This window comes from Dendrobates tinctorius, unplaced genomic scaffold (genome assembly GCF_039654945.1).
Source record: "Dendrobates tinctorius isolate UK_male_01 unplaced genomic scaffold, ASM3965494v1 ptg000098l, whole genome shotgun sequence".
Lineage (NCBI taxonomy): Eukaryota > Metazoa > Chordata > Amphibia > Anura > Dendrobatidae > Dendrobates > Dendrobates tinctorius.
The window spans coordinates 17612394-17639852 of NW_027361766.1; the positions used below are offsets into that span (position 1 = coordinate 17612394).

A 27459-nucleotide genomic window follows, 5' to 3' on the forward strand; every position below is an offset into this window, starting at 1 on the left:
CAAAACGCACAATTTATACAAACATGATTAAATTTGTTGGTGTCTCAAACCAGACAAAAAAAGGAGGAGTAGAATAGACAAAGGCTAACAGCCGAAATACTCTAAAGGCAGGGTTTAACCCTTCATGTACCTGGTATACTGAGCTCATTAAATATTACACAAAATATATTACATGTACTGAGGAAAATTCCCAGCATCCAATAAGTTAATATTAATAGTAATAGTTGGTAAAATACATATGCATAACACAGATAATGTCCACATAACAGCCTCAATTAGTCTAAATAGACAACCCAGAGTGTGCCCTATGCCACTAGCTCTAACTGGGAGCTGACAGCACGCTCAGTGCGGTTCAGTAGCCAGAACAACATGAGGAAACCCAATTCAAATACCCATACCTGAGACGGCGGTCCCCGGTCAGTTAAATGCACAGTGACAGCCTATTCCTCCAGAGGGTCCAGGAGTCTGGAGGAATAGGCTGTCACTGTACATTTAACTGACCGGGGACCGCCGTCTCAGGTATGGGTATTTGAATTGGGTTTCCTCATGTTGTTCTGGCTACTGAACCGCACTGAGCGTGCTGTCAGCTCCCAGTTAGAGCTAGTGGCATAGGGCACACTCTGGGTTGTCTGTTTAGACTAATTGAGGCTGTTATGTGGACATTATCTGTGTTATGCATATGCATTTTACCAACTATTACTATTAATATTAACTTATTGGATGCTGGGAATTTTCCTCAGTACATGTAATATATTTTGTGTAACATTTAATGGGCTCAGTATACCAGGTACATGAAGGGTTAAACCCTGCCTTTAGAGTATTTCGGCTGTTAGTCTTTGTCTATTCTACTCCTCCTTTTTTTGTCTGGTTTGAGGCACCAACAAATTTAATCATGTTTGTATAAATTGTGTGTTTTGTGCAATGAATAAAAATCATTTAATATTTTCTTGGTCCGACACTATTTGAATATGCTCATAGTTTAACACCGATGGGCTTGGTATGTTCATCAAGTAATAATCCATACAGGAAGAATGAGTGTTCACATTATAACTAAATTGCAATGCAGACCTGGATTTCTAGCAAGACACCTTTCTTGCCATCTTTATCATGCACAATATATTGTATTTTTTTTTTACAACAAAAGAGATACCGTTTTGGTTTGTTAGTGTAGGTAGTTAGTGGAGAAGTTAATATCACACTCTCTGGTGGTCTACAATATTGCCTCCTCTCTTGGTGATCTAGAGTAGAAGAGGACATTTTATTGTCTAGCGGTTTAAGATAAAAGTAGGCACGGCTTTATAACAATGTTATAGTTGGGTGTCATTAGCCGGGACACAGTGATGTATGGGCCTCACCATTAAATACACAAATTTGTAAAAATTGCCCCAAATTTCCAATTTATATCCTAAACATAGGGGAACTGTTAAGTAAGCACAAAAAGCTTTTATTCGGACTCTGCAGCAACCAAAGAAGGGTTTTAGTATGAATTGATCACTTCTGTCATAACTGTCTCACCTATAACTGTGGGTCGGGTTTAGAGGAACACCTCAAAGTTTGAGAAGCATTATTCTGGGGTAAGTTACGAGGATTAAAATATCCATTCCTGGTGGTCTGGTGTACAACTGGAAGCTTAGATCAGGTGGTTTAGGCTACAAAATGAGGTGTATGGTGTTATTATTTTGTTGCCTGGTGTTCTGCTATAAATATAGGTTTTACACCTGGAGGTCTAGTGTATATTAGGGAAAAGGGGATCTTACTACATAGTGGTCTAATGGAAGATAAGCAGTTGATACCTGGTGGTCTGCTGACCTTCCCAGGCGCCAGCGATTTGACCCGTTTCATCCCGTTAGAAAACTATACAGTACAATTGAGGAAGAGAGAGAGAACGGTGTTTGGCGAGAGAGAACTGTGTGGCTTAGTCTGCAAACTAAAAGATATTTTTTCCTGCTAAATATGCATCCTATAGTACAAAGAATACAGTAATCGAGAAAGGATACTATATAAAATCATTGCTTGCAATTGCTGTTAAGTTGATCATGCATGGACAATGATAATTACTGATTTATTCACATTAAAAGGAAACTTTAAAGAGACTTTGTCACTATATTTTTAGCCCTTTTTAAGGACATAATAATACAAGGACAAGTTCATACCTCCCAACATCCGAAACAATACTGAATTTTCTGTGGTAACAGAATTGGGATAGCGCTTCCCTCATGAATGCGGTGGATTTCGTATTCTTTCACAATTTCTATTAGCCTAACAGATGAATATTTTTTGTGCTGTATGGGCTAAGAGACAAGCCATTTAACAGAGTAGCTTAGTATATTGAACGATTGGTTTTAAAAAATTATGCTACAATATTATGAAACACTTTCCATGAGTACAATTGTGAGAAATTATGGGAAATGTACTTGTCTATATAGCCATTTAAAAGTTAATGAGACAAAAGCAAAAGTATCAGTCTGGATCAGATATTGTCCTGGGCACTGTCAGCTGGCTAGAGAGATGGTCATCAATGTTAAGGAGTCATTGTTCTAGAAAATGCATAAAGTTTGTGTAACTGCGCTGCAATTCTACTAGGAGACCCCAGCTTGTTAGACAATGTTGTTGTGTCATTGATCCAATGAACATGTTATAATGGGAGGGCACCGTAGACTTTCCAGGTTATCCAGGTTCTGCTTTAGTTTCCAGTGATAATTCGTCACTTTAAGTCCCACAGTGCAGTCACTTGTGGCTTCACATGAAAGTATTGTTGGAATCTTAACATAGCATACCTGATTAAAAAAAAAAGAAAAGAAAGTATGAGATGACTAAAGTACCACAAAGCATGCAAAAGAAAGAAAAGGGAAAAATGCGTCAGATAATGTTTCAACAGTGGTCATGAACTGAAAAATATTGCTGACAAGCCCCATCAGGTACAAAACATAAAAACTCTAATTCTATGAAAACCCCATTAAAAACATTGCCATTCAGTCAAAATGATTTTCCCATATGTGAGCACAGACTATGACTTGTTTTTCTCTGAGATGAATTGCATTTTTCTATGGTTTTTGAGGTACATATAATTCAATGATTAACTTTGTTGAAAGGGGTGGTCCGGCACCGGAAATATATTTTCTAGCTATCTATCCCTAACCACTTTCGTAATATCCTTTTTTATGCAACACTTTTACCCATCTATTAAAACTCTAAATGTGAGTTTTTACTGTACTTCCTGTGATGTTTCGTTTAGCATTAGTCACAAACGTGACGGTATAGGAGGCCGGGGCTGCACTCGCTTCTCTGCAGAGTCCATCGTCCCTCCTGGAACAGGACATCACAGGGCGCAGTGCTGCAGTTACTAACTAGTTTGTCGCATTGGCACCCCTCTAAGATGTCCTACCTCATGGGTGATGGACGCTGTGGCAGATGTAAGTGCAGAGTCTCCATTTTGCTACTAAATCCACCATTGCTCTAGCTTCTTTGAAAGAAGACATAATAAGGGGGTGGAGATAGAAGCAGGGAGTGACACCAGCCTCATCCCACAGCTTCTAGCACAGACCTTAAACTCATCAAGGGGTGGCACTGATGGCATTTACTGCTTCTATCACCGCCCCCTGACAAGGTCTTTTTTTTTCCAGAAGCTATGGTAGAGGCAGAGATAGAAGCAGAGTGCTGGCGCTGCACTCACATCTGCCACAGCATCCATCACCCAGGATATCTTCAGAAGGGGCAGCGATGAAACAAACTAGTGAGTAACTGCAGTGCTACCCCTGTGACATTCTGTTCCAGGAGGGTCGATGGACAATGCAGGAGAATGAGTACAGCCCCAGCCTCCTATGCTGTTACGTTTGAGACACCTCTCAAACAAAACGTCACAGGAAGTACAGTAGAAAACACATTTGGAGATTAGGTATATAGGTAGAAGTGTAGGGTATTGTGTAATAAAGGAAATTACAAAAATGGTTAGAGCATAAGGATGGATAGTTAGAAAATACATTTTTAAGGGGTTGTCTACTACTAGAACAACCCCTTCTTAAATTAAATATTTGGCCTTGACAAAATAAGAAAGCCTATACTCACCTCCCGAACCGGCTCTGTTCCAGGGGTGTCAGCGAGGGCTGTGATGCGATGGAATGACACATGATGCCCGGCGCAAAATCAGCGCTGGCTTCACTGTCTCATCCTTCAGACAAACTGAACATGAAGAGAAAATTTGGGATCAGCTGCAGCCCTAGCATCCTCTTTACGTTCAGTTAGTACGAAGGCGGAGACAGTAGTGACGCCAGCGCTGACTGGGCGCCGGTGTCACAACACTGCATTGGGCAGCGGCATGGGAGTAGAATATAGGCTTTATTATTTTATCGGGGATGAACATTTAGTTTAAGAAGGGGTTGTCCTAGTAGTAGACAACCCCATTAAGTGCTGGATCAACCCTTTAACTTTTTAAGCGGTTTGAGGGGTGAAAACTAACTGCAATTCCTTCATTGTTTTTGAGTTTTTTTGCTTCTTTACCATGCAGGTAAAAGAGACAAGTTAAAGCAGTTGACTAGAACATACCAGTGAACCACTGTCAGGTCCCCATCAACCATAGGAAAGCATTACAGGAAACAGTGGGCAATGTGCTAATAAAGGTAGCCCCTCAATCAGCCAAATTTGAGCGAACAATTTTTGAATGTTTTTTAACTCTGCATCAAGATGTTATAGCATACAGTACTGTGATCTTTTTCTAAAGTGCCACATCAGAAAATGTCCCATCAATTGCTGCCATAAAAAGCTACATATCAGCTGTTAATGTTAGGGCGTTTATAATGTTATGGAGTCTAAGAGATAATGTTTCTCATTGTGAAGAGTGTCAAGCTGACATTAGGACAATTATAGGCCATTCAATACTCCTCTGGGAATTTAAAAAAGTCAATATCATTTCCATTCTTATTACATAAATTAACAGTACGCATAAAATAAGCAACTTTGTAAGATGTTTTATCACAGAAATTTGCTTGTTTTTTCTTCGGTATTGATCTTTCACTCTCAATTCATGAGTAAATGCTGTATTCAATGAATTCCCCATTACTTAGATAAGATATGGAGGTGATTGGGGTTTTTAAAATGTTATGAAGTGGAGGGGGTGGAAGAGGAAAGAGCTGGAGGCAGACAGACATTCTACTGCAGGTTGTTCCGAAATAAAAGTTACAGAGCACCAACTGCCATCTCCTATCCCAGTCTGTATTCACTGAATATAGATTTTACCTGTGAATTGAGAATTTTGAGAAGCAAAGATCAGTCAAGTACAAGAAAAAAAAAGCAAATTTCTCTAATTAGAAAATTACAAAACTTCTAATTTTCATGTGGACTAGAGGAAGAGCAGGGTCGGACTGGCCCATCGGAGAACCGGAGGATTCTCCGGTGGGCCCAGGCACTGACACCTGCTGGCATACATGGCCAGCAGCTGCCTAGGGCCCCCGCTGCACCAGAGGCCTCCAGCCAATGGCATGTCACTAATAGCGGCACACCATGCAGCTTCTATGGGGTCTCCCGGTGACAGTGGAGCAGCAGCGGGTGACAAGAGGCAGAAGCCGGCTGCTTTGGCTAAAGCCTGTCCCCACTGCTAAAGAGAAATGAATATTCAACCTTCCCCATGCCCCCATGGGTGTGGAGAGGGGTGACTATTCATTTTACTTTAATAGCGGGTAGTTTTAGCCGCAACATGCATCTAACACTGCCCACTAACAGGGTTGGCAGACCAAGGCCCCTGCTCCCCCAGCAGCTCTGGGGCCATAAGTCAGGGGGGAGCGCCGCCCCCCTGTTATATAACTGAGTACTGGTTGCATTATATTCTGTGTGTGGGGGAGGCTGTATTATACCCTATGAAGGGAGGCTGCATTATTTTCTGTGGGGGGGAGGCTGCATTATACCCTATGAGGGGGGTTGTATGATACCCTATGAGGGGAGGCTGTATTATACCCCATGAGGGGAAATTAACTGAACCCTATGAGGGCCCTGCATTATACCCTATGAAGGAGGCTGCATTATACCGTATGAGGGGGGCAACATTATACTCTATGAAGGGGCTACATTATATTCTATGGGGGGCTGTATTATACCTTATGAGGGGGTTGCATTATATTCTGAAGGAGCTACATTATAACCTATGATGGGGCTACATTATATTGTATGGGGGGCTGCATTATATTCTATGAGGGGGGAATACATTATATTCTATGAGGGGGCTGCAATATACTATGAGGGGGTTGCATTATACCCTGTGAGGGGGAATGACTTGTACCCTATGAGGGGAGGCTGCATTATATTCTGTGCGTGGGGGAGGCTGCATTATACCCTATGAGGTGGAATGAATTGTACCCTATGAGGGGGCTGCATTATACCCTATGAGGGCGCTGCATTATACTGTATGAGGAGGGCTGTATTATACCCTATGAGGGGGCTACATTATATTCTATGGGGGCTGCATTATACTATATGGGGGGGTTACAGTATACCCTATGAGGAGGCTACATTATATTGTATGGGGGGCTGCATTATATTCTATGAGGGGGTTGCATTATACTCTAAGGGGGCTACATTATATTCTATGAAGGGGCTACATTATATTCTCTGAGGGGGATACATTATATTCTCTGAGGGGGATACATTTTACTATGAGAAGGCTACTTTATATTCTATGGGGGCTAGAATATATTCTATGTGGGGGCTACCCCGACCCCTGCTACATAATTAAGATGTGTACTACCTTATAATATACCCTGATATTAGCGCGTTTTACTACACAATTGGTGGTCTTGTATTTATTTCTATGTAGCTACAGTACATAGAGGGCCCCAAGAACGGTTTTCTCTGGTGGGCCCAAGGTGCTCCAGTCCGATGCGGAGGAAGAGCACTAAAAAAATGCCACCTACTGCATGTAGCAACCCTAAATGTTAATATTAACCCTTTAACAAGCCTTGCCACATGACATAGAATAAAAAGCCAAATCAGAAACTCATCTGCAGACAAGTATTTTGGGGTGTTTACCCCTCATCAGTGCAAAGCAGGTTTAATTTGGCTCTTTCTCCCAGCCAAATCAGACCTTTGTTTTACACGAATAAGGTACAAACATCCCAAAACACTTGTCTGCAGATGAGTTTCTGATTTGGCTTCTTATTCTAAGTCATGTGGAAAGGTTCATTAAAGGGTTTATAGTGACATTTAGGATTGCACATCCAAGGGACACAAGAGGTCCAGTCCTGTTCTTCTCCGTAGAGGCCATTTGCAATCCTATGTCAGACTTGTAGCCTACATCAAGAACACATATCTTATTACATAAGTATCTCACTAACTTATTATTTATTTGCCCTTTCAAAAAAAAAAACAACAAAAAGACTAGGGGATGAATAGCCTCACAACTATGAGGAATACATTTTTTGAAAGGACACCTGCAAATTGTGATGGAACTCATTAATTTTAGCAAGGTTTCCGCAAGAGTTTCTGCATTTTTGATGATAATGTTGCAGATTGTGCTAAACTAGTTTTAAAAAATATCAGAAACCTTAAAACAATCCAATAAGGGAAACGCGGGCAGTTACCTTTTGTAAACGGGGGATGTGCTGCCAATGTGATGTTGTTTACATGGACATCAGTTGTTGGCGCGTGTAAACAGGTTACTTAACATGCAAAAAAAAAAAAATCGATCGGCCCAAATAGAGCTTTAGTTTGTGCATGGTGTAAATTTCAAGAAGCACAAAATGAGTAAAGAGGACTTTTCTTTTTGGGTTCATAAATTACTACACATGTAATTTAAAGGGTATGTGTCCAATTACATTGTTTAAATAGTAGCATAAAGAAAGCCCAGACTATTGGGTACTGTTTGCTCACTGGCAATCATTTTCTGGCCCTTGTTCACGTAATACCAGATTTGGACACTAGAGATCATGCAAATTCCATTTCATGTACAATACCTCCCAGGCTTCTTCTAACTGCAATGAGACACTTACTGTGCAAAGTTAAAGTCAATGTCTGAAAATCGGTGCTGAATGAGAGCCCAAAGACCCCAGAAGAAGTGGGACGCCTGGAAAAAAAAAGTAGTTACAAATGTGACTGAAGTCTTAAAAGGAGTCTCCCATCTCGGACATTTATGGCATAGCTACAAATAAGGTTAGACTTACATAGCAGCAGAAACTTACTGATGCAACGGCTATGCATGGTAGCCACATACGTGTCTATTCTAATCACAAGAATCGTGACTTGTATGAGCTAAATAACAATTTATATAACCAAACCGAAAACATAACGATATATAAATGTAGTATTTAGCCCATGGATTAAATCTGAATGCAGTTGAAATCATTATTTTGTCCACTACTGGAATTTCAAGTGTTTAAAGCGAACCTGTCGCTAGATTCATGCTACCCGAACCACGGTGTGTCTCTCACTAAAACGCTGCGGCATTTCAGAGATGATGATGTCCACGGGCGGCTTCACCTCACCCCACTCCATGTGATTGACACCATGTACAAACACGGGAGAGACCTGTCAATCACATGGAGCGACGCAAGGAGAAATTGATTGGAGGAGCCAGACTATTCATGTCTCCTTATAATCCCCGGGCAGCCCTTAAAACTAGGTTTTCTCTGAAAGCCCATGGTGTTTCAAAGTAAAGCATACTTGGCTATAACGGCACAGCCAGGCTCTGATTCATGCTACCTGTGTTTTGGGCAGCATAAACCTAATGACAGGATCACTTTATTGAATCTCTGAAGATTTTGAGGGATAAAGATTTAATAATGTACAGATTTATGTATTTTCTTTGTGTCAACCTAATTACATTGCCAACTACTCTATGTATACGTAGCGTGACTAATACAATGCCTACAATTAATGTGCTTCAATTTTTTCCCCAACAATGTTTATTTTCAATTTTAATAAAATTGAACTTTTACAGATGCGGAGATACCAACTGTTTTTTTTAGAAATGGAAATTTGCCCGGATTGCTTAGACAATATACAGCAGTACTTTGCTACTGCTATATATGGTGAAATTAATGACCTCATATGAAGCCAGGTCTGTGGCAATGACTAGGTCCTTCATCAGGTCCCCACCTGCCATCGTAGCCCATGAAACCAATCGGCGCATAACAAGCCCTCCTCACTTTTCACTCCTGGAAATGAAGTACTGGATGCTGTAATCTGATAATAGTGGCAGCAACTAAGTGGCCACTGCAGTTAGAAGTAGACTATGCTCCCACGATGAGTAATTGAAGGTTACAGATTTTCTGCAGTAATTCTGCACGCTTTATTTACCTAGATTATGCTACCTGCATTTTTTTACTGCGATTTTCTTTTACATGTGTCTTTATCGCATTTTTTGAAGCTGTGTGTTTTTGTCTCTTTATGGTATGTCTTGTTTCAAATTAAGTTTCTTTTTTCTTTTTAATACTTCCTAGTATTTGGCTTTGACAAAACTTAATTGATATGGTCATGTGCGGATTACATGCATTTTTAATGCATTTCCGCAGTGGAGAAGCAATGAAAACGAATGTGCTTTTATTACCTGCAACTTTTCCGCATCCATCCTATGGAAATTATTTTCATGTAAAACTCCATTTCTCTTTCAGGTCTCAAAAATGCACCGGAAATCAGTTTACACAGTGTAAAACAAAGCACAGTGGGTATGAGATTTCCACAAATCCCATCCACTTTGATGGCACAGTATTTTTTATGCAGAGCAAATAAGCAGCATTGCAAACTCTCCAAAAAGTCATTGCGGGAACTTAACCTAACCGATGTCATCTGCCTTGTATGTAGTGGGCTCAGTTCCTGAGCCGTAGTCTTTAGAAGTCATTTGAAATTCTTTTATTAGTGTTTTTTTTTTTTTTTTTTAAATAAAAGGTTAAATATTATTTATCGATATTGGCATTTTTTTAAAACGCTTTATTGAAAGATTCCACAAATTAATACAACAAGCATATAACATTGCAGTATAGAATTCGGATCAGCCATATAATAACCATCCACAGTAGATATGAAAGCATACTTTCAATAATAAACAAGCAAAACAAATAAAGTATGACATTTCTACAAAGCATTGCACCATCAAACCAACACGTTCTTTGTCAGAGTTTGAGTCTGTATTTATTCAATTTATAATAGACACTTATTCCTAAGATCACTCGTAGCATCACTTTCATGCATTGAAGAAGGTATACTTCAGGGGTTATACCGAGAAATTATTGCGGTTATAGCATAAGGGGCCAGATGTGTCAAGGGTGAGTCACCCCATCTTTCCCAAATCCCGTGAAATTTCTGGGGGCATCCTCTATGCCTGTATAATATATTTTCATATGGAATCATGTCGTTCACTAACTTTTTCCACTGCCGAATTGAAGGAGACTTTTCCCCCATCCATCTCAATGCTATCGCCTTTCTGGCCATAAACAGAACTTCTCGGATAAATATTCTATCATAATGAGTCCACATTTCCTCATCCACTACACCCAGAATACACAACTCTGGGCAACATTCAATCGGTATTCCAATTATCCTCTCCAAAGTAGCTATTACATCATTCCAATATCTTCTCATAATTCTACAGTTCCAAATGAGATGCCAGAAATCTGCACCCACTTCCCCTCATCTATGACATTCATCAGTTGTCCTTTGCCAAATTTATGTAGCTTACTTGGGGGTTAAATAGGATTGGTGAAGTATATATAATTGAATTAACTTGTTATTTGCAGCTGGGGATACCACCGTATGCGCCTCCATTGATCATCTGTAATAGAGGGGATTAAATGCCTCCATTTAAGCTGGAGTCACACATAGCGAATTACCAGCGATCCCGACAACGATATCAACGTGTCAGGATCGCTGGTAAGTCACTATGTGATCGCTGGTGAGCTGTCACACAGACAGCTTCACCAGCGATTAGCACAGCGACGCTGCGCGCGCGGCATCGCTGTGTTCGTTAGCGCTGATGCCATATTCATGTCAAAAATAGAATTAAAATAAAAAATATTGTTATTCTCACCTTCCGACGTCCCGCGCAGCATTCCTGCCTCTCTCCACGCTCCGATCCCAGTAATCCTTTGCGAGAATTACCGTGATGACGTCCGTTCTCGCAGGAACGCGAAGTCTCGCGGTAATTCTTGCAAAGGATTACTGGGACCGGGAGCGTGGAGAGAGGCGGGAAGACTGCGCGGGATGCCGGAAGGTGAGAATAACAATATTTTTTATTTTTTTTTATTATTTTACAGCTGATCTTTGGTCTCCCGCCTGTCAAACGCAGCGATGCGTGCTGGCCAGCGGGAGATCGGCGACGAAAAAAATGTCCAGAGGTTTCTTGCAGCGATCAGCGATACCGGCAGGGGGGCCGGTCACTGATCGCTGTCACACACAGCGATCTCACTGGTGAGATCGCTGTTGTGCCACAAAAGTTGTGACTCAGCAGCGATCTCGCTAGCGAGATTGCTATGTGTGACGGGGCCCTTACCCTCTGCAGCTAGCTCAGTGGATGCAATCCTGGAATTTAACAGGAAAGTATATAGAGAGGATTTCACACCTGTGGGTCCTTGAGTTGTTAATATTCCCATCAGCGGATATTTAGATATTCGCATTCTAGGAAACGGGAATTGGTACTGTATGGTGTGCCTCAGGTGCAGATATCTATAAAAGTCCCTATGGGGAATCCCAAACTTCACATGAAATTGTTCAAATGATAATAAAGTTTGATTTTCAAAAATCTGATGGAACGACACTTCCATTTTGCTTCCAGAAATATGGATCTTGCAAATTCTGAAGATGCGGAAATTCAGGATTATCCCATATTCGAGTTTCCCCCACTTGATCAGTAAACTGTACAGTATGCTTATTCTCTCGCCAACCCTGTATTGCTAAATCATGTGCAAACAGCAAGCCCTGGGGTGGTCTGCATGAACCCTCCAATACTACCCATGGCATGTGCCCTTCCAAAAAGTGTATGAGATGAGATTCTGCATTACTGAGTCTATCTTGAATTAACCAACATTTTAAGTAACGTAATTGACCAGCTAGATAAAATAAATATAGAGGTCGGGCACTGCATATCCACCTTGTTTTTTAGGTCTCTGTAGGGAACTAATACTTAATTTAGGTCTGGATGAGGCTCATATAAACATTGCCATCAAGCTATGCAGTTTCCGAAAGAAACCCTTAGGGACCCAAATTGATGTATGTTCTAGCATATATAATTAATCCAATCCTACCCAATACAGATAGGGGAAGCCGGGACCATATCCCAAACTTCTTCCTCATCATATCTTCTAGGGGGTATATATTGTTCCTAAGGTCTCCAATCGGGTTTTGATTGATTATGATGCCCAAATATTTAAATTTGGATACTACTTGTAGACCGGATAGCGTAGCTACAGATATCAAACAGCAGCATAACTACAGATTTACTCCAATTAATTTTGAGACCCGACAATTCTCCAAAACTATTGATAAGATCAATCGCTCTGGGAAGGGACCGTCCAATCTCCCCCAGGAAGAGCACTAGGTCATCAGCATGCAATCCCACCTTGTCCACCTTGGAATTTATGTTAATTCCCTCAACCAAAAGATCTTGTCTAATTCTAAGTGCAATTGGCTCAATCGCGAGAGCAAAGAGCATTGGGGATAGTGGGCATCCCTGTCTAGTTCCTCTGCCCAGATCAAAATATTCCGATAAGATGCCATTCACCAGTATATTAGCTCTCGGCATACGATAAAGTAATTCAATCCAACCACAAAACAGTGAAACCAAATCTCAGAAGTACCCGTTGGAAAAATTTCCACTCCAGTGAATCAAAGGCCTTTGCAGTATCTAAAGAGGCTATCGCCCAGGGTTTTTTATATTTATGGCCTGTGTCAGGACCTGCACTCTTCTAATATTAGAGGAGGTGGATCTTCCCGGCATAAAGCCAGATTGGTCCTCATGTATAATACCCAATATTACTGTTTTGAGTCTATTGGCTATTAGTTTTGTAAGAATTTTATAGTCAGAATTAAGTAAGGATATGGGACGATAAGAACCACACTCCTCAGCAGGTTTGTCAGGTTTTGGAATGACCACAATAGTAGCATTATAAAAGGACTGAGGAAGCAAGCGCTTTTCAAGTGGCTTGGAAAGAGTTTGCATCAGAATTGGCCCAATTTGATCTAGGTATCTTTTATATAATTCTATAGGCATACCATCAGGTCCCAGAGTTTTCCCATTAGAGAGAGACATGACTGCCTCCTGAATTTCCTCCAGAGTGATCTCCTTGTCCAGGAATGCCTGCTCTTCATGAGAAAGTCTAGGAAATTCTCTCTGGCCTAAGTATTCGTCAATTTCTCCTGTCGTATGGTTCAGTTGGGAGGTATACAACGCTCTAAAATGTTCTTCAAATCTGTTTGCAATTTGGTCAGATCTGAGCAGCGGAATTCCCTCCCTTGTATTAATAGACAATATAGATGGGGATATTTGATTTTGTTGGACTATGTATGCTAAGAATTTACTTGATTGGTTACCTAACTCGAAATAAGTTTGCTTAGTGAAAAAGAGTTTCCTCTGGGCTTTTTCCTGCAAGTGTATCAGATACTCCCTCCCCTTCTCGAGCCATCTGTGTAAGGTACTATCGGAGGGGTTACTAATATATTCAGTTTCCAGTGACTTACATTCATCAGCAAGTCTCTGTTCCCTAATATGGAATTCTCTTCTAATATACGAAATAGTGGACTTAACACATCCCCTCAGATATGCCTTAAGTGTATCCCACATTACCAATTTATCAGGGAACTCAGCATGGTCTGTTATAAAAACATCTAGTTGGTCTGTTATTCTATCTTGTTCCCCTATAAGGGATAACCAAAATGGGTGTATATGAAATCTCTTAGTTCTATCAGAGCCACCTAAATGAAAGCACATTGCCAATGGAGCGTGATCTGATACTGCCCTAGGAAGATACTCAATCCCACGTAAATCTGATACTGCAGTATTATTCCCAAATGCGTGATCAATTCTGAACAAACAGCGAACAGCCGGCGTGCAGCAGGAGAATTCTTTCTTAAGAGGGTTCTGCTATCTCCATAAATCAATCCAACCCATTTCCATTAAGAAAGCTTCTAACACAGTGGTGTTGTGGCCATCGGGTCCAGAGCCTGCAGCTCTCATTCTATCCAAATAAGTATTAAGAACCATATTGAAATCACCCATGCACACCTTTTTAGCATCAGGATACTGTGACACAAAAATCGCGGCCTGTTGAAGTACATCCAGTTTGGCCGGTGGGGGTTGTAGATATTAATTTATCACATAAGGTACCATGTCTATGAATGCATATATAAAAATCAATCTACCCTCTGGGTCTTTCTTGATCATTTGTACAGACCATCTCAAGGATCTATGTACCATAACAGTTACCCCCCTAGAATAGGACGTATGTGTGGCGTGTTTCTGCCATTGTATCCATGGCTTGCTCGTTCTAGATATACTGTAGTGTCTAGCGTCAAGTGGGTTTCCTGAAGACATATTATCTGCGCATGCGCTTTACGTATCTGAGAGAACACCATATTCTGCTTCCTAGCATTCCCCAATCCCCTAATGATCCATGAAAGGAGTTTAAGTGATGCCATATAGACCTCTTGAAAAATCTGTACACAGGGTAATATTCACTTCTGGAGTATTCAGATCCATCACATACAGAACATCCCCAGACGATGAAGTATAGGTGCAATGCTGGTCTTTAACTAAATTTGCAATTAAACTAAGAATTATTGAGCAATATTGGCCATCAAAACAAAACAAGAGATGCCCATAAACTTCTTCGAACTGAAGCACAGGCATAAGAAAAATCTTCATTTCCTCCTCCATTCAATCCGAACCACCAATAACAATTGTACCGGATTTAATACATATCTTAAAATTTGGTTCCCCTAACCCCCTCATCCCCAGGAAGGGTATCCCTGGGCTTGGTCCGACCACCCAGTTTTTACTAGACCCAAAGGGTAACCGAGTTTCCGGACCAGGGAGTATAGCACCAACGCCCCAGTATTGGATGCCCCTGCCACCTCCCCATATTGAAATCTCAATAGTTTCTATTTACTTCCTGGAAGAATAGGAATCCAGATGTCTGTGTAGACTAGTCACATACAGTACCTATTTGCTTCAATCCACATCCCAACAATTCAGCAGGATAAGGCATCCAGGAGGAGTGGGGGGAGGGGGGGGGGAGGAGACACAACCGCATCAGGCAACCAATATAATAACATCTTATCAAAATTATATAGGAACAAATAGTATTAGAAATATAGCTATTAGTCATTGTAGTAACTCAGTTCAGGTACACGTATAGGTCACTATATTGACATATATTAATATCACTACTTCTGGCAAAGTTATATAGGAACAAATAGTATTAGAAATGTAGCTATGAGCCATTGTAGTAACTCAGTTCAGGTACACGTATAGGTTACTATAGATCCATTACTGCTTCTGGAGTCTCTCTTGGAGATCCACTCCTCTGCCTCCGCCGGGTTCTGAAAATACTCTCTCACCATCCACCACCCTAAAGCCTGGCTGGGTATGACATTGAATACATTAGAACTTTTAAGACTCTTCTTGACCGATGTGAATGAGGCTCTTCGCTTCTGCAAATCTGCTGAAAAATCTGGGAACAACATCACAGTAGTGTTATCATGTTTAATTACTTGGGCCTTTCGTGTCAATTGCAGGATATAGTCTCTGTCTTTCCAGTTAAGAAATCTGGCCAGTAGGGGTCTAGGAGGGGTTCCAGGGGGATTCGGTTTCCCAGGTACACAGTGCGCCCTTTCCACTGCGTAGGCAGCAGAGAAGGTGGCGTCCGGAAACAGAGTACGGATCCATCTCTCCACAAAGTCACTCGGGTTATTTCCTTCAGCCCTTTCTGGCAATCCAACAATATGGATATTATTTCGCCTCAGTCTATTCTCAGGATCGTCATGCTTTTGTACACACAACTCCATATTTTGTTCTAATACTCTAATACGCTCGGGCAAAGGTGCTGTTTGGTCCTCCAGACTCGAAATTCTATCCTCCGCCTGTCGGATTTTGTCTCCCAAATTTGACATGTCATTACGGAGGAGGCCCAGATCTGTCTTAACCTTCTCAATTTTTCCAGTTAGGGAGGCTGTACTGCCCTGGATGGCAGTCATCAATTGTGCAGATACTTGTTTCAGGGTGGGTTCTGTATCCATACTCTCCGTTTCTTGGGACACATATACCTCACCCTGAGCGGATTTATTAGGGGACTTCCGCATGGTCGTTGAATTATTGCCCCTAGCATAGGACTTAAGCTTATCAGCTGCTGATTGTGACTTGGAAGGGCTCATGATGCCTTTCCAAAGATATGTATATACTATAAGGAGAAGTCTCATATGTGATCAGATAATATGCCGACAGAAGATAATGGTGGTGGCTCGGACATTAATAGAAGAAGAAACAAGAAGACCTACAAAAGTAATTTCTCTATTAAATTTGGTTGTGAAAAATACCAAAAAAAACCAAAAGGGGCACTAGGTGGCAGGAGAACGCTGCATACAATAAGACTATAAATTTAAATTGTTTAGTCAGCATCAGGGTATATGCCCAAGCTGAAAGGAAGAGGAGAGGGGGGAAAAGAGCTGAACATCCACTCTGACCTGCAGATTCGGTATCACCCCTTGAAAGCAGACCAGCTAACCGCTCCAGGATTTCAGCCTGCAGTATTTCAGACTGCGGTGTTTCAGTGCCACAGTCTCAGCCGGGATCTAAGATGGCTGTTGTCACCTAGCTCCTTTCCCGCCACCAGCAGTCCAGATCTCCAGAGGGGCAGAGAGGTTCCAGATCCAGCCTCAGGCCACAATCACATTTCCAGCCCCTTCACCACCTCCAGCTCACCGGGCAGCGATCTTCAGGCAAGTCATTGGCCATCTGTATCAGACACTCGTCAGGTCCCAGCGCATCCAGCACACCACCTTCTTCCCTCCACAGATACGAGGCAGATACGGAGTAAGCTCCCTCCCGCCGGCTCCCGGTGATTCCTCCAGCAGTATCTGGGCTTTGGGCTCGTTTAGGGTGGGTAGGAGCCCGGTTTTAATATAAACGCTGGAGAGACCTCAGCGCTGCACATTCGTTCTCCTCAGCGTCTTGGCCACGCCCCCGATATTGGCATTTTATTAGATGATACCATTTTTTTTTTAGAGTCTCAGGATGTTTAGAGTAAGTTATAATATTGCTAATCTTTCAGAGAATGTTGGTTCTACCTTGAGATAGTCAACATAGGTGATATATTCATAGTGAGAGCACGCAAAATAGAATTACACACAATGCTGTAGCCAGAATCGACCAACTTTTATCTAATGTGTATGGCCTACTTTACTGATAAAAGCACTGGGAATGTCGCACAATTTTTTCCGTTATGATGGACAGCTCAACAGAAACCCAGTAGATCCCAAGTGTCCATAGATCCCAATGGTGTCTATTGGGTGCCGGTTGTGTCCATCATGTGACAGATCATTTTCCTGCACGGGTTCAGTCTTTCTGCTCCTATAACAGAACAGAAGAAACAATTTCAGAATGCAAGTGTGAACCTCGCACCGTAGTAGTTTTGTAGCGGTGCAGTACAATTTGCACCTATATTTTACCCTAACTGGCCATCTCTTGCCATCAAGAAATAATATTGTGATCAATCACAGCTCAAGATTAGAAATTCCTTCCTAAAAACTCACCAGTACAAACTGATTAACTTGAATACAAAGATCGTCCACCTCTTTGTCTTGTGGCTCTTCCTTTTCTCCTTTCAGCCTTTTGCAGGCAACCAAGTAATGCCGCAACCAGTCTAGTTGGGTCTTTCTGTCAGGATACAATCGATAATCTGGCTCACTCACTCCTAGAAATGCAGGAAGAAGTGTAAACCATTATCTCTTTCACATGTATTAATACTGATGCCTTCAACATTGCACAGTTTCAAAGACTAGAGTTTTAGAAATACTGGACTTGAAGAGCAATATTGCCAATAACTGGCTGGTAAATTCTTTCTGTAAGCCCTTTCCGACATGTTCTGTATGTCACAGGTTGGATGCCCTTCCCTTATCAGTAAGAGGAGGCTAGTTTACAAAGTTAACATCTTCCCATAACAGCAGCGGCTGGCGCAAGCTGATCGCTGCTGTTTAATTGGAATCTGTCACTAGTAGGATCATCCCTCTTAAGCCGTCTATATGGGTATGCATATCATAGAAAGGTGAATAAAATGATATCTGAGATTCAATGTCCTATTCCAGAAAATCCACTTTTTATAACCCCTTCATGCCGCAGCCCATTTTCATTTTTTCGTTTCCGTTTTTTCCTCCCCTTCATCCCAGAGCCATAACTCTTATTTTTCTCTTCACATAAACATAGGAGGGCTTGTTTTTTTGTGGGTTGTACTTTTGAATGACATCACTAATTTTATCACACATAGTGTACTCAAAAACGGGAAAAAAATTCCAAGTGCGGTGAAATTGTGAACCCCCCCAATTCCGACAATCGGAATTGCTTTTACGGTGTACATTTTGCAGTAAAAAGGACTATGCAATATGATTCTCCTCATCAATAGGATTACGGTAATACCAAAGATGTTCAGTTTTTTTATTATGACCTGGACCTGCTGCTCCACCTATGATTGTTTGTGGCAGGTCCTGGCTGTAATACACAGCCAATGCCTGCCGGGTATGGGGTGAGCTCGCGCATTGAGCCCACCCCAAACATCCGATTGCAACTTGCGCCTTATATAACCGGCACATGTCATGAATAGGTTAATATGTAAACGAAATTTAGATTTCCCCCAATGAATTGCGTTAGAAAATCCATGTCTGCTGCGGAAATGCACTAAAAACCGCATGTAATCCGCACAAGACTGTATCAGTAAAGTTTTGCCAAAGTCAAGTAACACGAAGCATTAAAAATAAAGCAGCTTTATGTAGCAGTCAAAAAACACGAAAAAAATGCATATATAAAAAATGCAAGTAACTAAATTTACCCTATAGGTGCAGAAATGCTGCAGAAAAAATCCTTACCAAATACTCATTGTGGGAACGCAGCCTTAAACTTTTTTACGCTTTACCCAAGTTGCAGAAAAAGATCACAACGAACCCAGGTAGACCAATTGTGTCATATATTTGATGGTGGTAAACCATGAGACCTCACCAGCAATGCATAAAAGACCCGGTGAAGCACTTGAGTAGCACGAAACAGCCGTTGTCAGTCTTTTTGCACTCTAGATGTCACCCTCCCGACTATGACATGTAATATGTGTCAATAAATTTGAAGAATTTATCCCGATGAGTGCAACCTTTCTTCTACAAGGATACCAATGCATTAAAGAGACTAGTAATCTAGAATTAAGGAACAACAAAGCATAAACAATAAAATATAACTATTACCTGCAAATTCATTAAAATGATTAGCAATGTCGTAGGCCTGGTAATTGAATCCAGCATATTCATAATCAATAAACCGGACATGACCTGTCAGGAAAAAAATGGGTGTTAGCAAACATTGGCGAACTCATTTTCAGAAAACACTTGCATCTCTTCAGTGCTCTTACCTTCTTCTTCATTGTAGATGACATTCTTACATAGCAAGTCATTATGGCAAAAAACAATAGGTGACTCAAGGGATGGCAAGTACTTCTGCAGCCAGATAAGTTCTTCTTCCAACACCTTCATGCTGGGAATCCCTGCTGGTAACCTACAGATAAGTGTACATGAATTATGGTTAAGTAGAAGCATAGGGATCTCGATATCCATCCCGAGTAAAAATGGCACAAGTGGGGTGTACAGATCACTAGTCTGCATGTAAAAAATTGCAGCATGAACTACCGTACTTTAATCTGTACTCTGGATCAAACGCATCCATTAATAGCCAATGGATTTTGTATCAAATGGATCCCATATAGAATGTCTTGCATTTTTCATGGATCGATTACAATTATACATGGGAAACTGTAATTGATCTTTAACAATTTATTCAATTAAGAAATACTTAAGTAAAAAACAGATGTCACATGGATGTACAAAATGAATATATGGATTGTATACAAATGACCATATGGATAAAAAAATCATAATATTTTCAGTATGAAATGCGGATGATTTTTCCTACACTCATATGTATCTATCCATCCATGGAATCAGACATCCGTGAAACATCGACAGAGTATGGACTACGATGTCTGGACTAGCTGCGGACTCATATACGTATAAGGTGGTTGAGTTTGGGTCAAGAGACTTGCGGCCAGTCCAAACATTAGGATCGTATTTTATAGACGTATGAATTTGACTTATAATCTACACTTTGGGAGCACAGTAATCAAAACTGCACCAGCCTACAGGTCTGCCACAAATTGATGTGGTTTTCAAAATATTAGTGCCTCATTTGGGGGGTAAAAACTACGTGATGCCAATGTTGCTAATGCATGGTTTTGTGGGTAAGACTGCATTGCCATAGGGTCACATACTCGCAACTCCCAAGCATGATGCCAACGATGTTAATGTGTGGTTTTTTGGGACCCACTGAATTGGGGTAGGGTCACATAGCTGTAAGGTGTGGGCATGATATTTGCATTGTTAATGCACGGTTTTGTTTGTTCTGCTGTATTGGGGTATGGTCATATAGTCCCTTGGTGTGCACATGATATCAATGATGCTCATGTGTGGTTTTGGGGAGGAAAACTGAATTGGCGTAGGGTGCAAGGTGCCGGGCATGAAACCATCAATGTTAATGAGTGGTTCTGTGGGCAAAACTGCAATGAAGTAGGGTCACATAGTCGCAAGGTGCGGACATTATGTTGATGTGGCCTCACAGTTGCAGCTGTCAAATGGATTATAGAGAAATTGGTGTAAATTGATTACGGATTGTCATTGGTCACACAGTCATGAGGATTAGGAGATCTGATGGATCCTCTTCAAAGGGGTATTCCTATTTTACAATGTTCTGATATCCAGTTAGGATATTGTCTTTTATATTATGATCATGGGGGACGCCAAAAAAGCTGGCAGGGTGCCTGTGACTCTTTTTTGCCCAACAGTGGGAATGGGGTTGAGAAAAGCTGTAAAGCAGCTTCGATATTTAACCTGCACTGTTAGCTCTGAAGATCAGTGGGGGTCTCGACAGACAGACTGCCATAGATCAAGAAGGAATTTATCATGTTACATCATGTCTGTCATCATCTTCCTTTTTAATTTTGATAAATAAAATTGAATTTTATAATAAGCTGGACCAACACCTATTTTTTTGATTACCACACGTGAGACTACACGGGTTCCACGCTACTACACGCCGCATGCTACTGCAGGAGAGCTGGTTATTTTATTTCCTTTTTGTATAGATCAAGAAGAGCTGACATATCCTCAGACACGCCATCACTGCTCATAGTTTTAGGACCATTTTTTCATATAAGGCCAATGACCAATGCATTCATATGGTTCACACCAACTAGTGCTATTGTATCGTTTTATGACTTTTTTGCACATCATTCTCTGTAGACTCTATGCCAATTGATGTGAGCAAAATACAGAATATCAGCACTTTTAGGCCTTCAAAGTAAAGCTCAATCATATCAATGTTGTGGATTCTCTATGGATAAAGATAGTGCCCACCTCAGCTCTATTCTGGAGTAATTACTGATCATGACATAAGAATATTCTGTATGCACGCACGGATCATATTCTGTGAACTCCCTTATTACTTTCCTGTGTTCTGTATGCAGCCATACCTGTCCTCAGGTCCTTCTTCAGTATGCAGGATTGATAGATACTTGTTCAGTTTCTGCCACAGAGATGCCCTTGGAAGGCGGCCATTCTGGGCTGGGATACAGTGATATTTAGCCATTTCAAGTGCAATCAAGCTGTAAAAAAACAGGAGAATCCAATCTTAGATTATAGATAATTAGGTACAGCTACTATGTGATTTTAATGGACTTAAGTAATAGTGCTATATAAAATATACATTGACATATCCAGGTCAGGTCACATACTCAGAAGGTGCGGACATGATGCCAACATGTTCAGAGAGTCGCAGCAGCGGTCAAATGGATTCTAGGTAAGAGATGTACATTGATATATGTATGGATAGATATTTAGGGAACGCTGGTGCTCAGTAAAATAGTGTATAGCAATATTACATAATCGATTTGCCCTTACTATGGTTTGTGTAGGAGACTCTCTTGTGCATGCAGAGCCAAGTGCAGAGAGACTCTGCAAAGGAACATGGCATCCACGAAGTTCAAAATGTCTATGGAGGCCTCCCAACTCTTGATGTTGAGGGAGATAGGGGTGGGGGCAGGCTGAATTTTAACACCTGATCCTTTTAATCTCTGGCAGATAAGCTGACACCATTAGTGAAGAGCGAGTATACTCATTGCTCTGTTTTTTCCGAGCATGCTCGGTTGACCTCCGAGTATTTTGGCGTGCTCGGAGATTTAGTTTCTGTCGACGTAGCTGCATGATTTGCGGCTGCTGGACAGTCTGAATACATGTGAGGAATGCCTGCTTGTTAGGGAATCTCAACACGTATTCAGGCTGGCAGCAGCCGCAAATCATGCAGCTGGGGCGATGAAAACTAAATCTCCGAGCACGCCAAAATACTCGGAGGACACTCCAGCATGCTCGGGAAAACCCGAGCAACGAGTATACTCGCTCATCACTAGTCACCATAGCTTTCTCCGTTCTATGAACACTTGGCTGAGCCGAACGTTTTTGTGCATTGCAGAGATAGGACAAATTGTCAGCCGACAGCTATAGTATGGAAATGGCCAGACTAAGGCAGTCCAGATCCATGGACAAAAAGACTGCCAGGGGGCAACCATGAAGAACCTGATTTCCCATCGCTGCACTTCAAAGGTCAAGGACCGAGGGACTAACAAGTCTTAGCTGTAGATAAATATGATAAATGTACAAATTACCCATAAAGTAAAAGGCAGTGACAGATAAAATGCTATATGTCACTTATAAGGCATTTCTAAATAGAGATGTGATAAAATCTTTACAACATTATATGATGTGCTGTAAAGTTTTAGGCCAACATCCACTCATTTATCTGAACTATCAAAGTCTGCCTGTACGCAGCACATCATCTTGTGAACACGCTCATCCGCCCGTTGCTTCTGATGGAAATGGTACTAGAGGAGGAATAGCTTAGTTACTCACCGATAACGGTGTTTCTCGGAACCCATGACAGCACCACGGAGAGAGGGGGTCCGCCCATCAAGGACAGGAACCTACAGACAAAAGAGCGGCACCTCTCCTCCGCCCCCAGTTGGTTACAGAGCATCAGAGGGTCTCCCGGTTAGTTAATAACAAAAGTATATACATAACATTATAATTTGCATACTTATAGAGAAACCTCGTGACTAAGAACACACTCTACACACATTAAATCGTGCTCACCGCACACGTGAAAAAAGGGGGGGAATTAAGCGGGTGCTGTCATGGGTTCCGAGAAACACCGTTATCGGTGAGTAACTAAGCTATTCTCCCTCACCCATGACAGCACCACGGAGAGAATTTCAGAGATTGGTAGCTTAGGGAGGGACCACCGCCTGAAGGATCCTTCTCCCGAAGGTCAGGTCAGACGCAGAGGCTAGATCTAGGCGATAGTGTTTGAAAAAGGTAGAAGGTGTTGACCAGGTGGCCACCTTACAGATCTGTTCTATCGATACCTCTGATCTTTCTGCCCATGAGGTCGCCATTGCTCTTGTAGAGTGGGCTTTTAGACCCTCCGGGATGGTATTCCCGCTGCATGAGTATGCCAGGGCAATCGCGTCTCTTATCCATCTTGCCAGGGTACTTTTGGACGCCCCGAGCCCCTTACGAGGTCCCTGGAAACACACAAAGAGAGATCCTTCCTTCCTACATCCCTTGGTGGCCTCTAGGTAATGCACTAAGCACCTCTTCACATCTAATGTGTGAAATTTCTCCTCTCCTCTATTCGTAGGGTTTGGGCAGAAGGAAGGAAGGACTACCTCCTGTGATCTATGGAAGTGTGTTGCTACCTTGGGCAAATATGCAGGGTCAGGTTTCAATATAATTCTATCCTCCATAATTTTAATGAATGGGGGTATTGCCGATAAGGCTTGAATGTCACTTACTCTGCGGGCCGATGTTAGGGCCACTAGCAGTATCGTTTTTAATGATAGGGTCTTTAGTGGAGCTGACTGAATAGGCTCGAATGGGGGTCCTGTTAGGGCTGACAACACTAAGTTCAGATCCCATGATGGTACTTTCTGGGTAGCTATTGGTCTAGACCTGGCTGCGGCCCTCATAAACCGTGCCACCCAAGGGTCGCTCGCTACCTCCTGATTATAGAGGGCGCCCAGGGCCGCTACCTGTACCCTCAGTGTGTTAGTCGCTAGTCCCTGTTCTAACCCTCTTTGGAGGAATTCCAGGATTTTATCCATTTGTATTCCATCCTGAACCTTTGCCCCCGAACTGGATAGGAATTTTCTCCAGGTTCTACCATAGGCTTTGATTGTAACTGGTTTTCTACTTTTTTGTAACGTGGAAATTAGATTTTCTGAAAATCCTTTCCCCCTCAGCAGTGACCTTTCAAATTCCATGCTGTTAAATGGAGGTTCACTGCTTGGGGGTGTAGCACAGGGCCCTGTGATAGAAGGTCGGGGAGATCTGGTAGAACCCAGGGGTCGGTTACTGACATTATTCTGAGCCATGAAAACCATGTTCTTTTTGGCCAGAAAGGGGCTATAAGTATTACCCGAGCCCCCTCTTCCCTGACTTTCCTTATCACCGCCGGAAGGAGAATGGTCGGTGGGAAGGCATACAGTAAACCCCGTGTCCATGGGAGCATAAATGCGTCCAGGGTGTGAGGATTCCCTTTGGGATTCAGAGAACAGAATATTTCCACTTTTTTGTTTTTGTGGTCTGCAAATAAGTCTATGTCTGGGGTTCCCCACATTTCCACAATCTTCTGAAAAACGGACTGATTTAGAGTCCACTCCCCCTGATGTAGTTGGGTACGGCTCAGAAAGTCTGCCGTTTGGTTCTCTACTCCCCGTATATGTAGCGCCGATAGGGACAGTAAGTTTTTCTCTGCCAACCCGAATATCTCGAAGGATGCCTCCATTAACGTTCTGGACCTGGTTCCCCCCTGGTGGTTTATATAGGCCACTGTTACTCGGTTGTCCGAGAATATCCGGACATGATGGCCTTTTAATGCTGGCAAAAAGTGACTCAAGGCATAATTTACTGCTAGCAGTTCTTTTTGATTCGAGGAGGCTTTTAGTTCTTGACTTCTCCATCCCCCTTGAGCCACGCTGATGCCCATGTGTGCTCCCCAACCCACAGGACTGGCGTCGGTGGTAATTACATGTGTGATTTTGGCCTCCCAGGGGATCCCTTTGGACAAGTTGTTTTTGTCCTCCCACCAGGCTAGGGAAAGAATAGTTTTTGAACCTAGCGTAATATGATGTTCCAAGCGGTCTCCTAAGGTCCGCTGGTTGGTCAGGATATCCCATTGCAGATCCCTCATATGTATTTGTGCCCACTGGACCGCCGGCAAGCATGCAGAGAGGGACCCTAACAGGGACATTGCTCGTCTTAGTGTCATAGAGGGGTTTTGCCTCGCTTTTTGTACTATATGAATAATTCTGTCCCTTTTGTGATCTGGCAAGTAACATACTTGGATGTTTGAATCCAGTGTCAGGCCTAGGAACTCCTGGACTCTCTTTGGTTCCAGCCTTGACTTTTTCAGGTTCAGAAGCCACCCGAGGTTTTTTAGAGTGCTCATCACTCGGTCCCTCTGTTCTGTGCATTTCTGGCCTGAGTTGCTCGCTATTAAAAAGTCGTCCAAATAAGGCACTATCAGAACATCCTGTTCTCTTATGTGAGCCATCATCTCTGCCACCAATTTCGTAAAGACTCGTGGAGCCACTGAGATCCCAAATGGCAGGGCCTTGTATTGGAATTCTCTTATTTCTCCTGCTATCGAGACTGCTAGCCTGAGGTATTGCCTGGATTCTTTGTGAATAGGGACATGGTAGTAGGCATCGCTGAGGTCTAGGACCACCATAAAACATTGCGGAAAGAGAATTTTGATGGTCGATTTGATCGATTCCATCTTGAATTTTTCGTTCTTGATATAGCAATTCAGTTTTTTTAAATTTATGATGGTGCGGAAGGTGCCGTCTGGTTTGGTTACCAGGAAGAGAGGCGAGTAGAACCCCCTGCCTCTCTCCTGTGGGGGAACCTCCTGTAGGACTTTTTTGTCCAACATACTCAGAACCTCCCTTTCGAGGGCGTCCTGTTCGTTTTTTGACGACCTTATCGGGGTAATTATGTATTTTTGCGGCGGGAGAGAATAAAAGTTTATCCTTAATCCCGATCTTACAAGATTTATCAGCCAGGGATTGTTGGATATTTTCTCCCAGGCTGGGAGGAAAAACCTTAGTCTCCCTCCCACCCTGGGCCCACAGTCACTTGGCGGGTTTTTTATCCCGGGACGAGTTACCGAAGATGAACCCCCTGTCCCTTCTTCTGTCTTCCCATTTTTGGTCTCTCGGGGGTCTCCTCTGGAAGAACTTTCTGTTCCGAAAGGACCGTTTAAAGCCTGTGGCGGTCACAGGTCCTAAGTTTGGGAAGCCTTTCTTTTTGTCACCCGCCTTTTCGAGGATGTCATCCAAGGTTTCCCCGAAGAGGAATTTTCCTTCACAGGGAATGGCGCATAATTTTATTTTTGTCTGGAGATCCCCAGGCCAACATTTTAACCATAAAGCTCGTCTAGCTGCATTCGACAAGGCTGCTGTTTTAGATGACAATCTTATCGAATCAGCCGAAGAGTCGGCCAGGTAGGCTGCCGCCCCTCTTATCATTGGCATGGATTCCAGGATTTTATCTCTGGGAACCCCTTCCCTTATCTGTCTCTCCAATTGGTCTATCCATACCATAAGAGCTCTGGAGGTACAGGTTGCCGCTACCGCCGGCCTGATGTTTCCCCCTGCTGATTCCCAGGTGCCCTTAAGTAGGGTATCCGCTTTTTTATCCAACGGGTCTTTCAGGGTACCCATATCTTCAAAGGGGAGTGCAAACTTTCTTGAAGCTTTGGCTATCGCCACATCTAGTTTGGGGGCCTTATCCCATGATGTGGATGCTTCCTCCTCAAATGGGTACTTCCTTTTGATGGAAGGAACTGTGGAGCTTTTCCTATCCGGTTTTTCCCATTCTTTATCTATGAGGCCTTGGACGTTCTTATTTAACGGAAATACCTTCCGTTTTTTTTTACTCAGTCCCCCGAACATAATGTCCTGGACTGATCTATCAGTCCGGGGTTCTTCCACCCCCATAGTGGATCTTACCGCCTTTACTAAGGCATCCACTTCGTCCAGGGGGAAACAATGACGACCTTCCGTCTCCTCATCGGAGGATGACGAGTCGGTATTTACAGTATGGGAGGTGACTTCCCCTGACGATAAGCTGTCA

General features: G+C 42.3%; 1 protein-coding gene across 1 annotated transcript in view; it reads right to left on the reverse strand.

The window, feature by feature from the left end:
- Window positions 1-2043: 2043 nt before the first annotated feature.
- The window catches only part of ETNK2 (ethanolamine kinase 2), a 108536-nt gene continuing 83120 nt past the window's right edge, over window positions 2044-27459 (reverse strand). The window contains exons 3-8 of the mRNA XM_073587147.1: window positions 21744-21875; window positions 19575-19717; window positions 19411-19494; window positions 17719-17879; window positions 7974-8047; window positions 2044-2777 (exon numbers count right to left, since the gene is read on the reverse strand). Of these exons, the coding sequence (XP_073443248.1) occupies window positions 2705-2777; window positions 7974-8047; window positions 17719-17879; window positions 19411-19494; window positions 19575-19717; window positions 21744-21875 (667 nt within the window). The 3' untranslated portion in view covers window positions 2044-2704. The remainder of the gene's footprint in view (window positions 2778-7973; window positions 8048-17718; window positions 17880-19410; window positions 19495-19574; window positions 19718-21743; window positions 21876-27459) is intronic.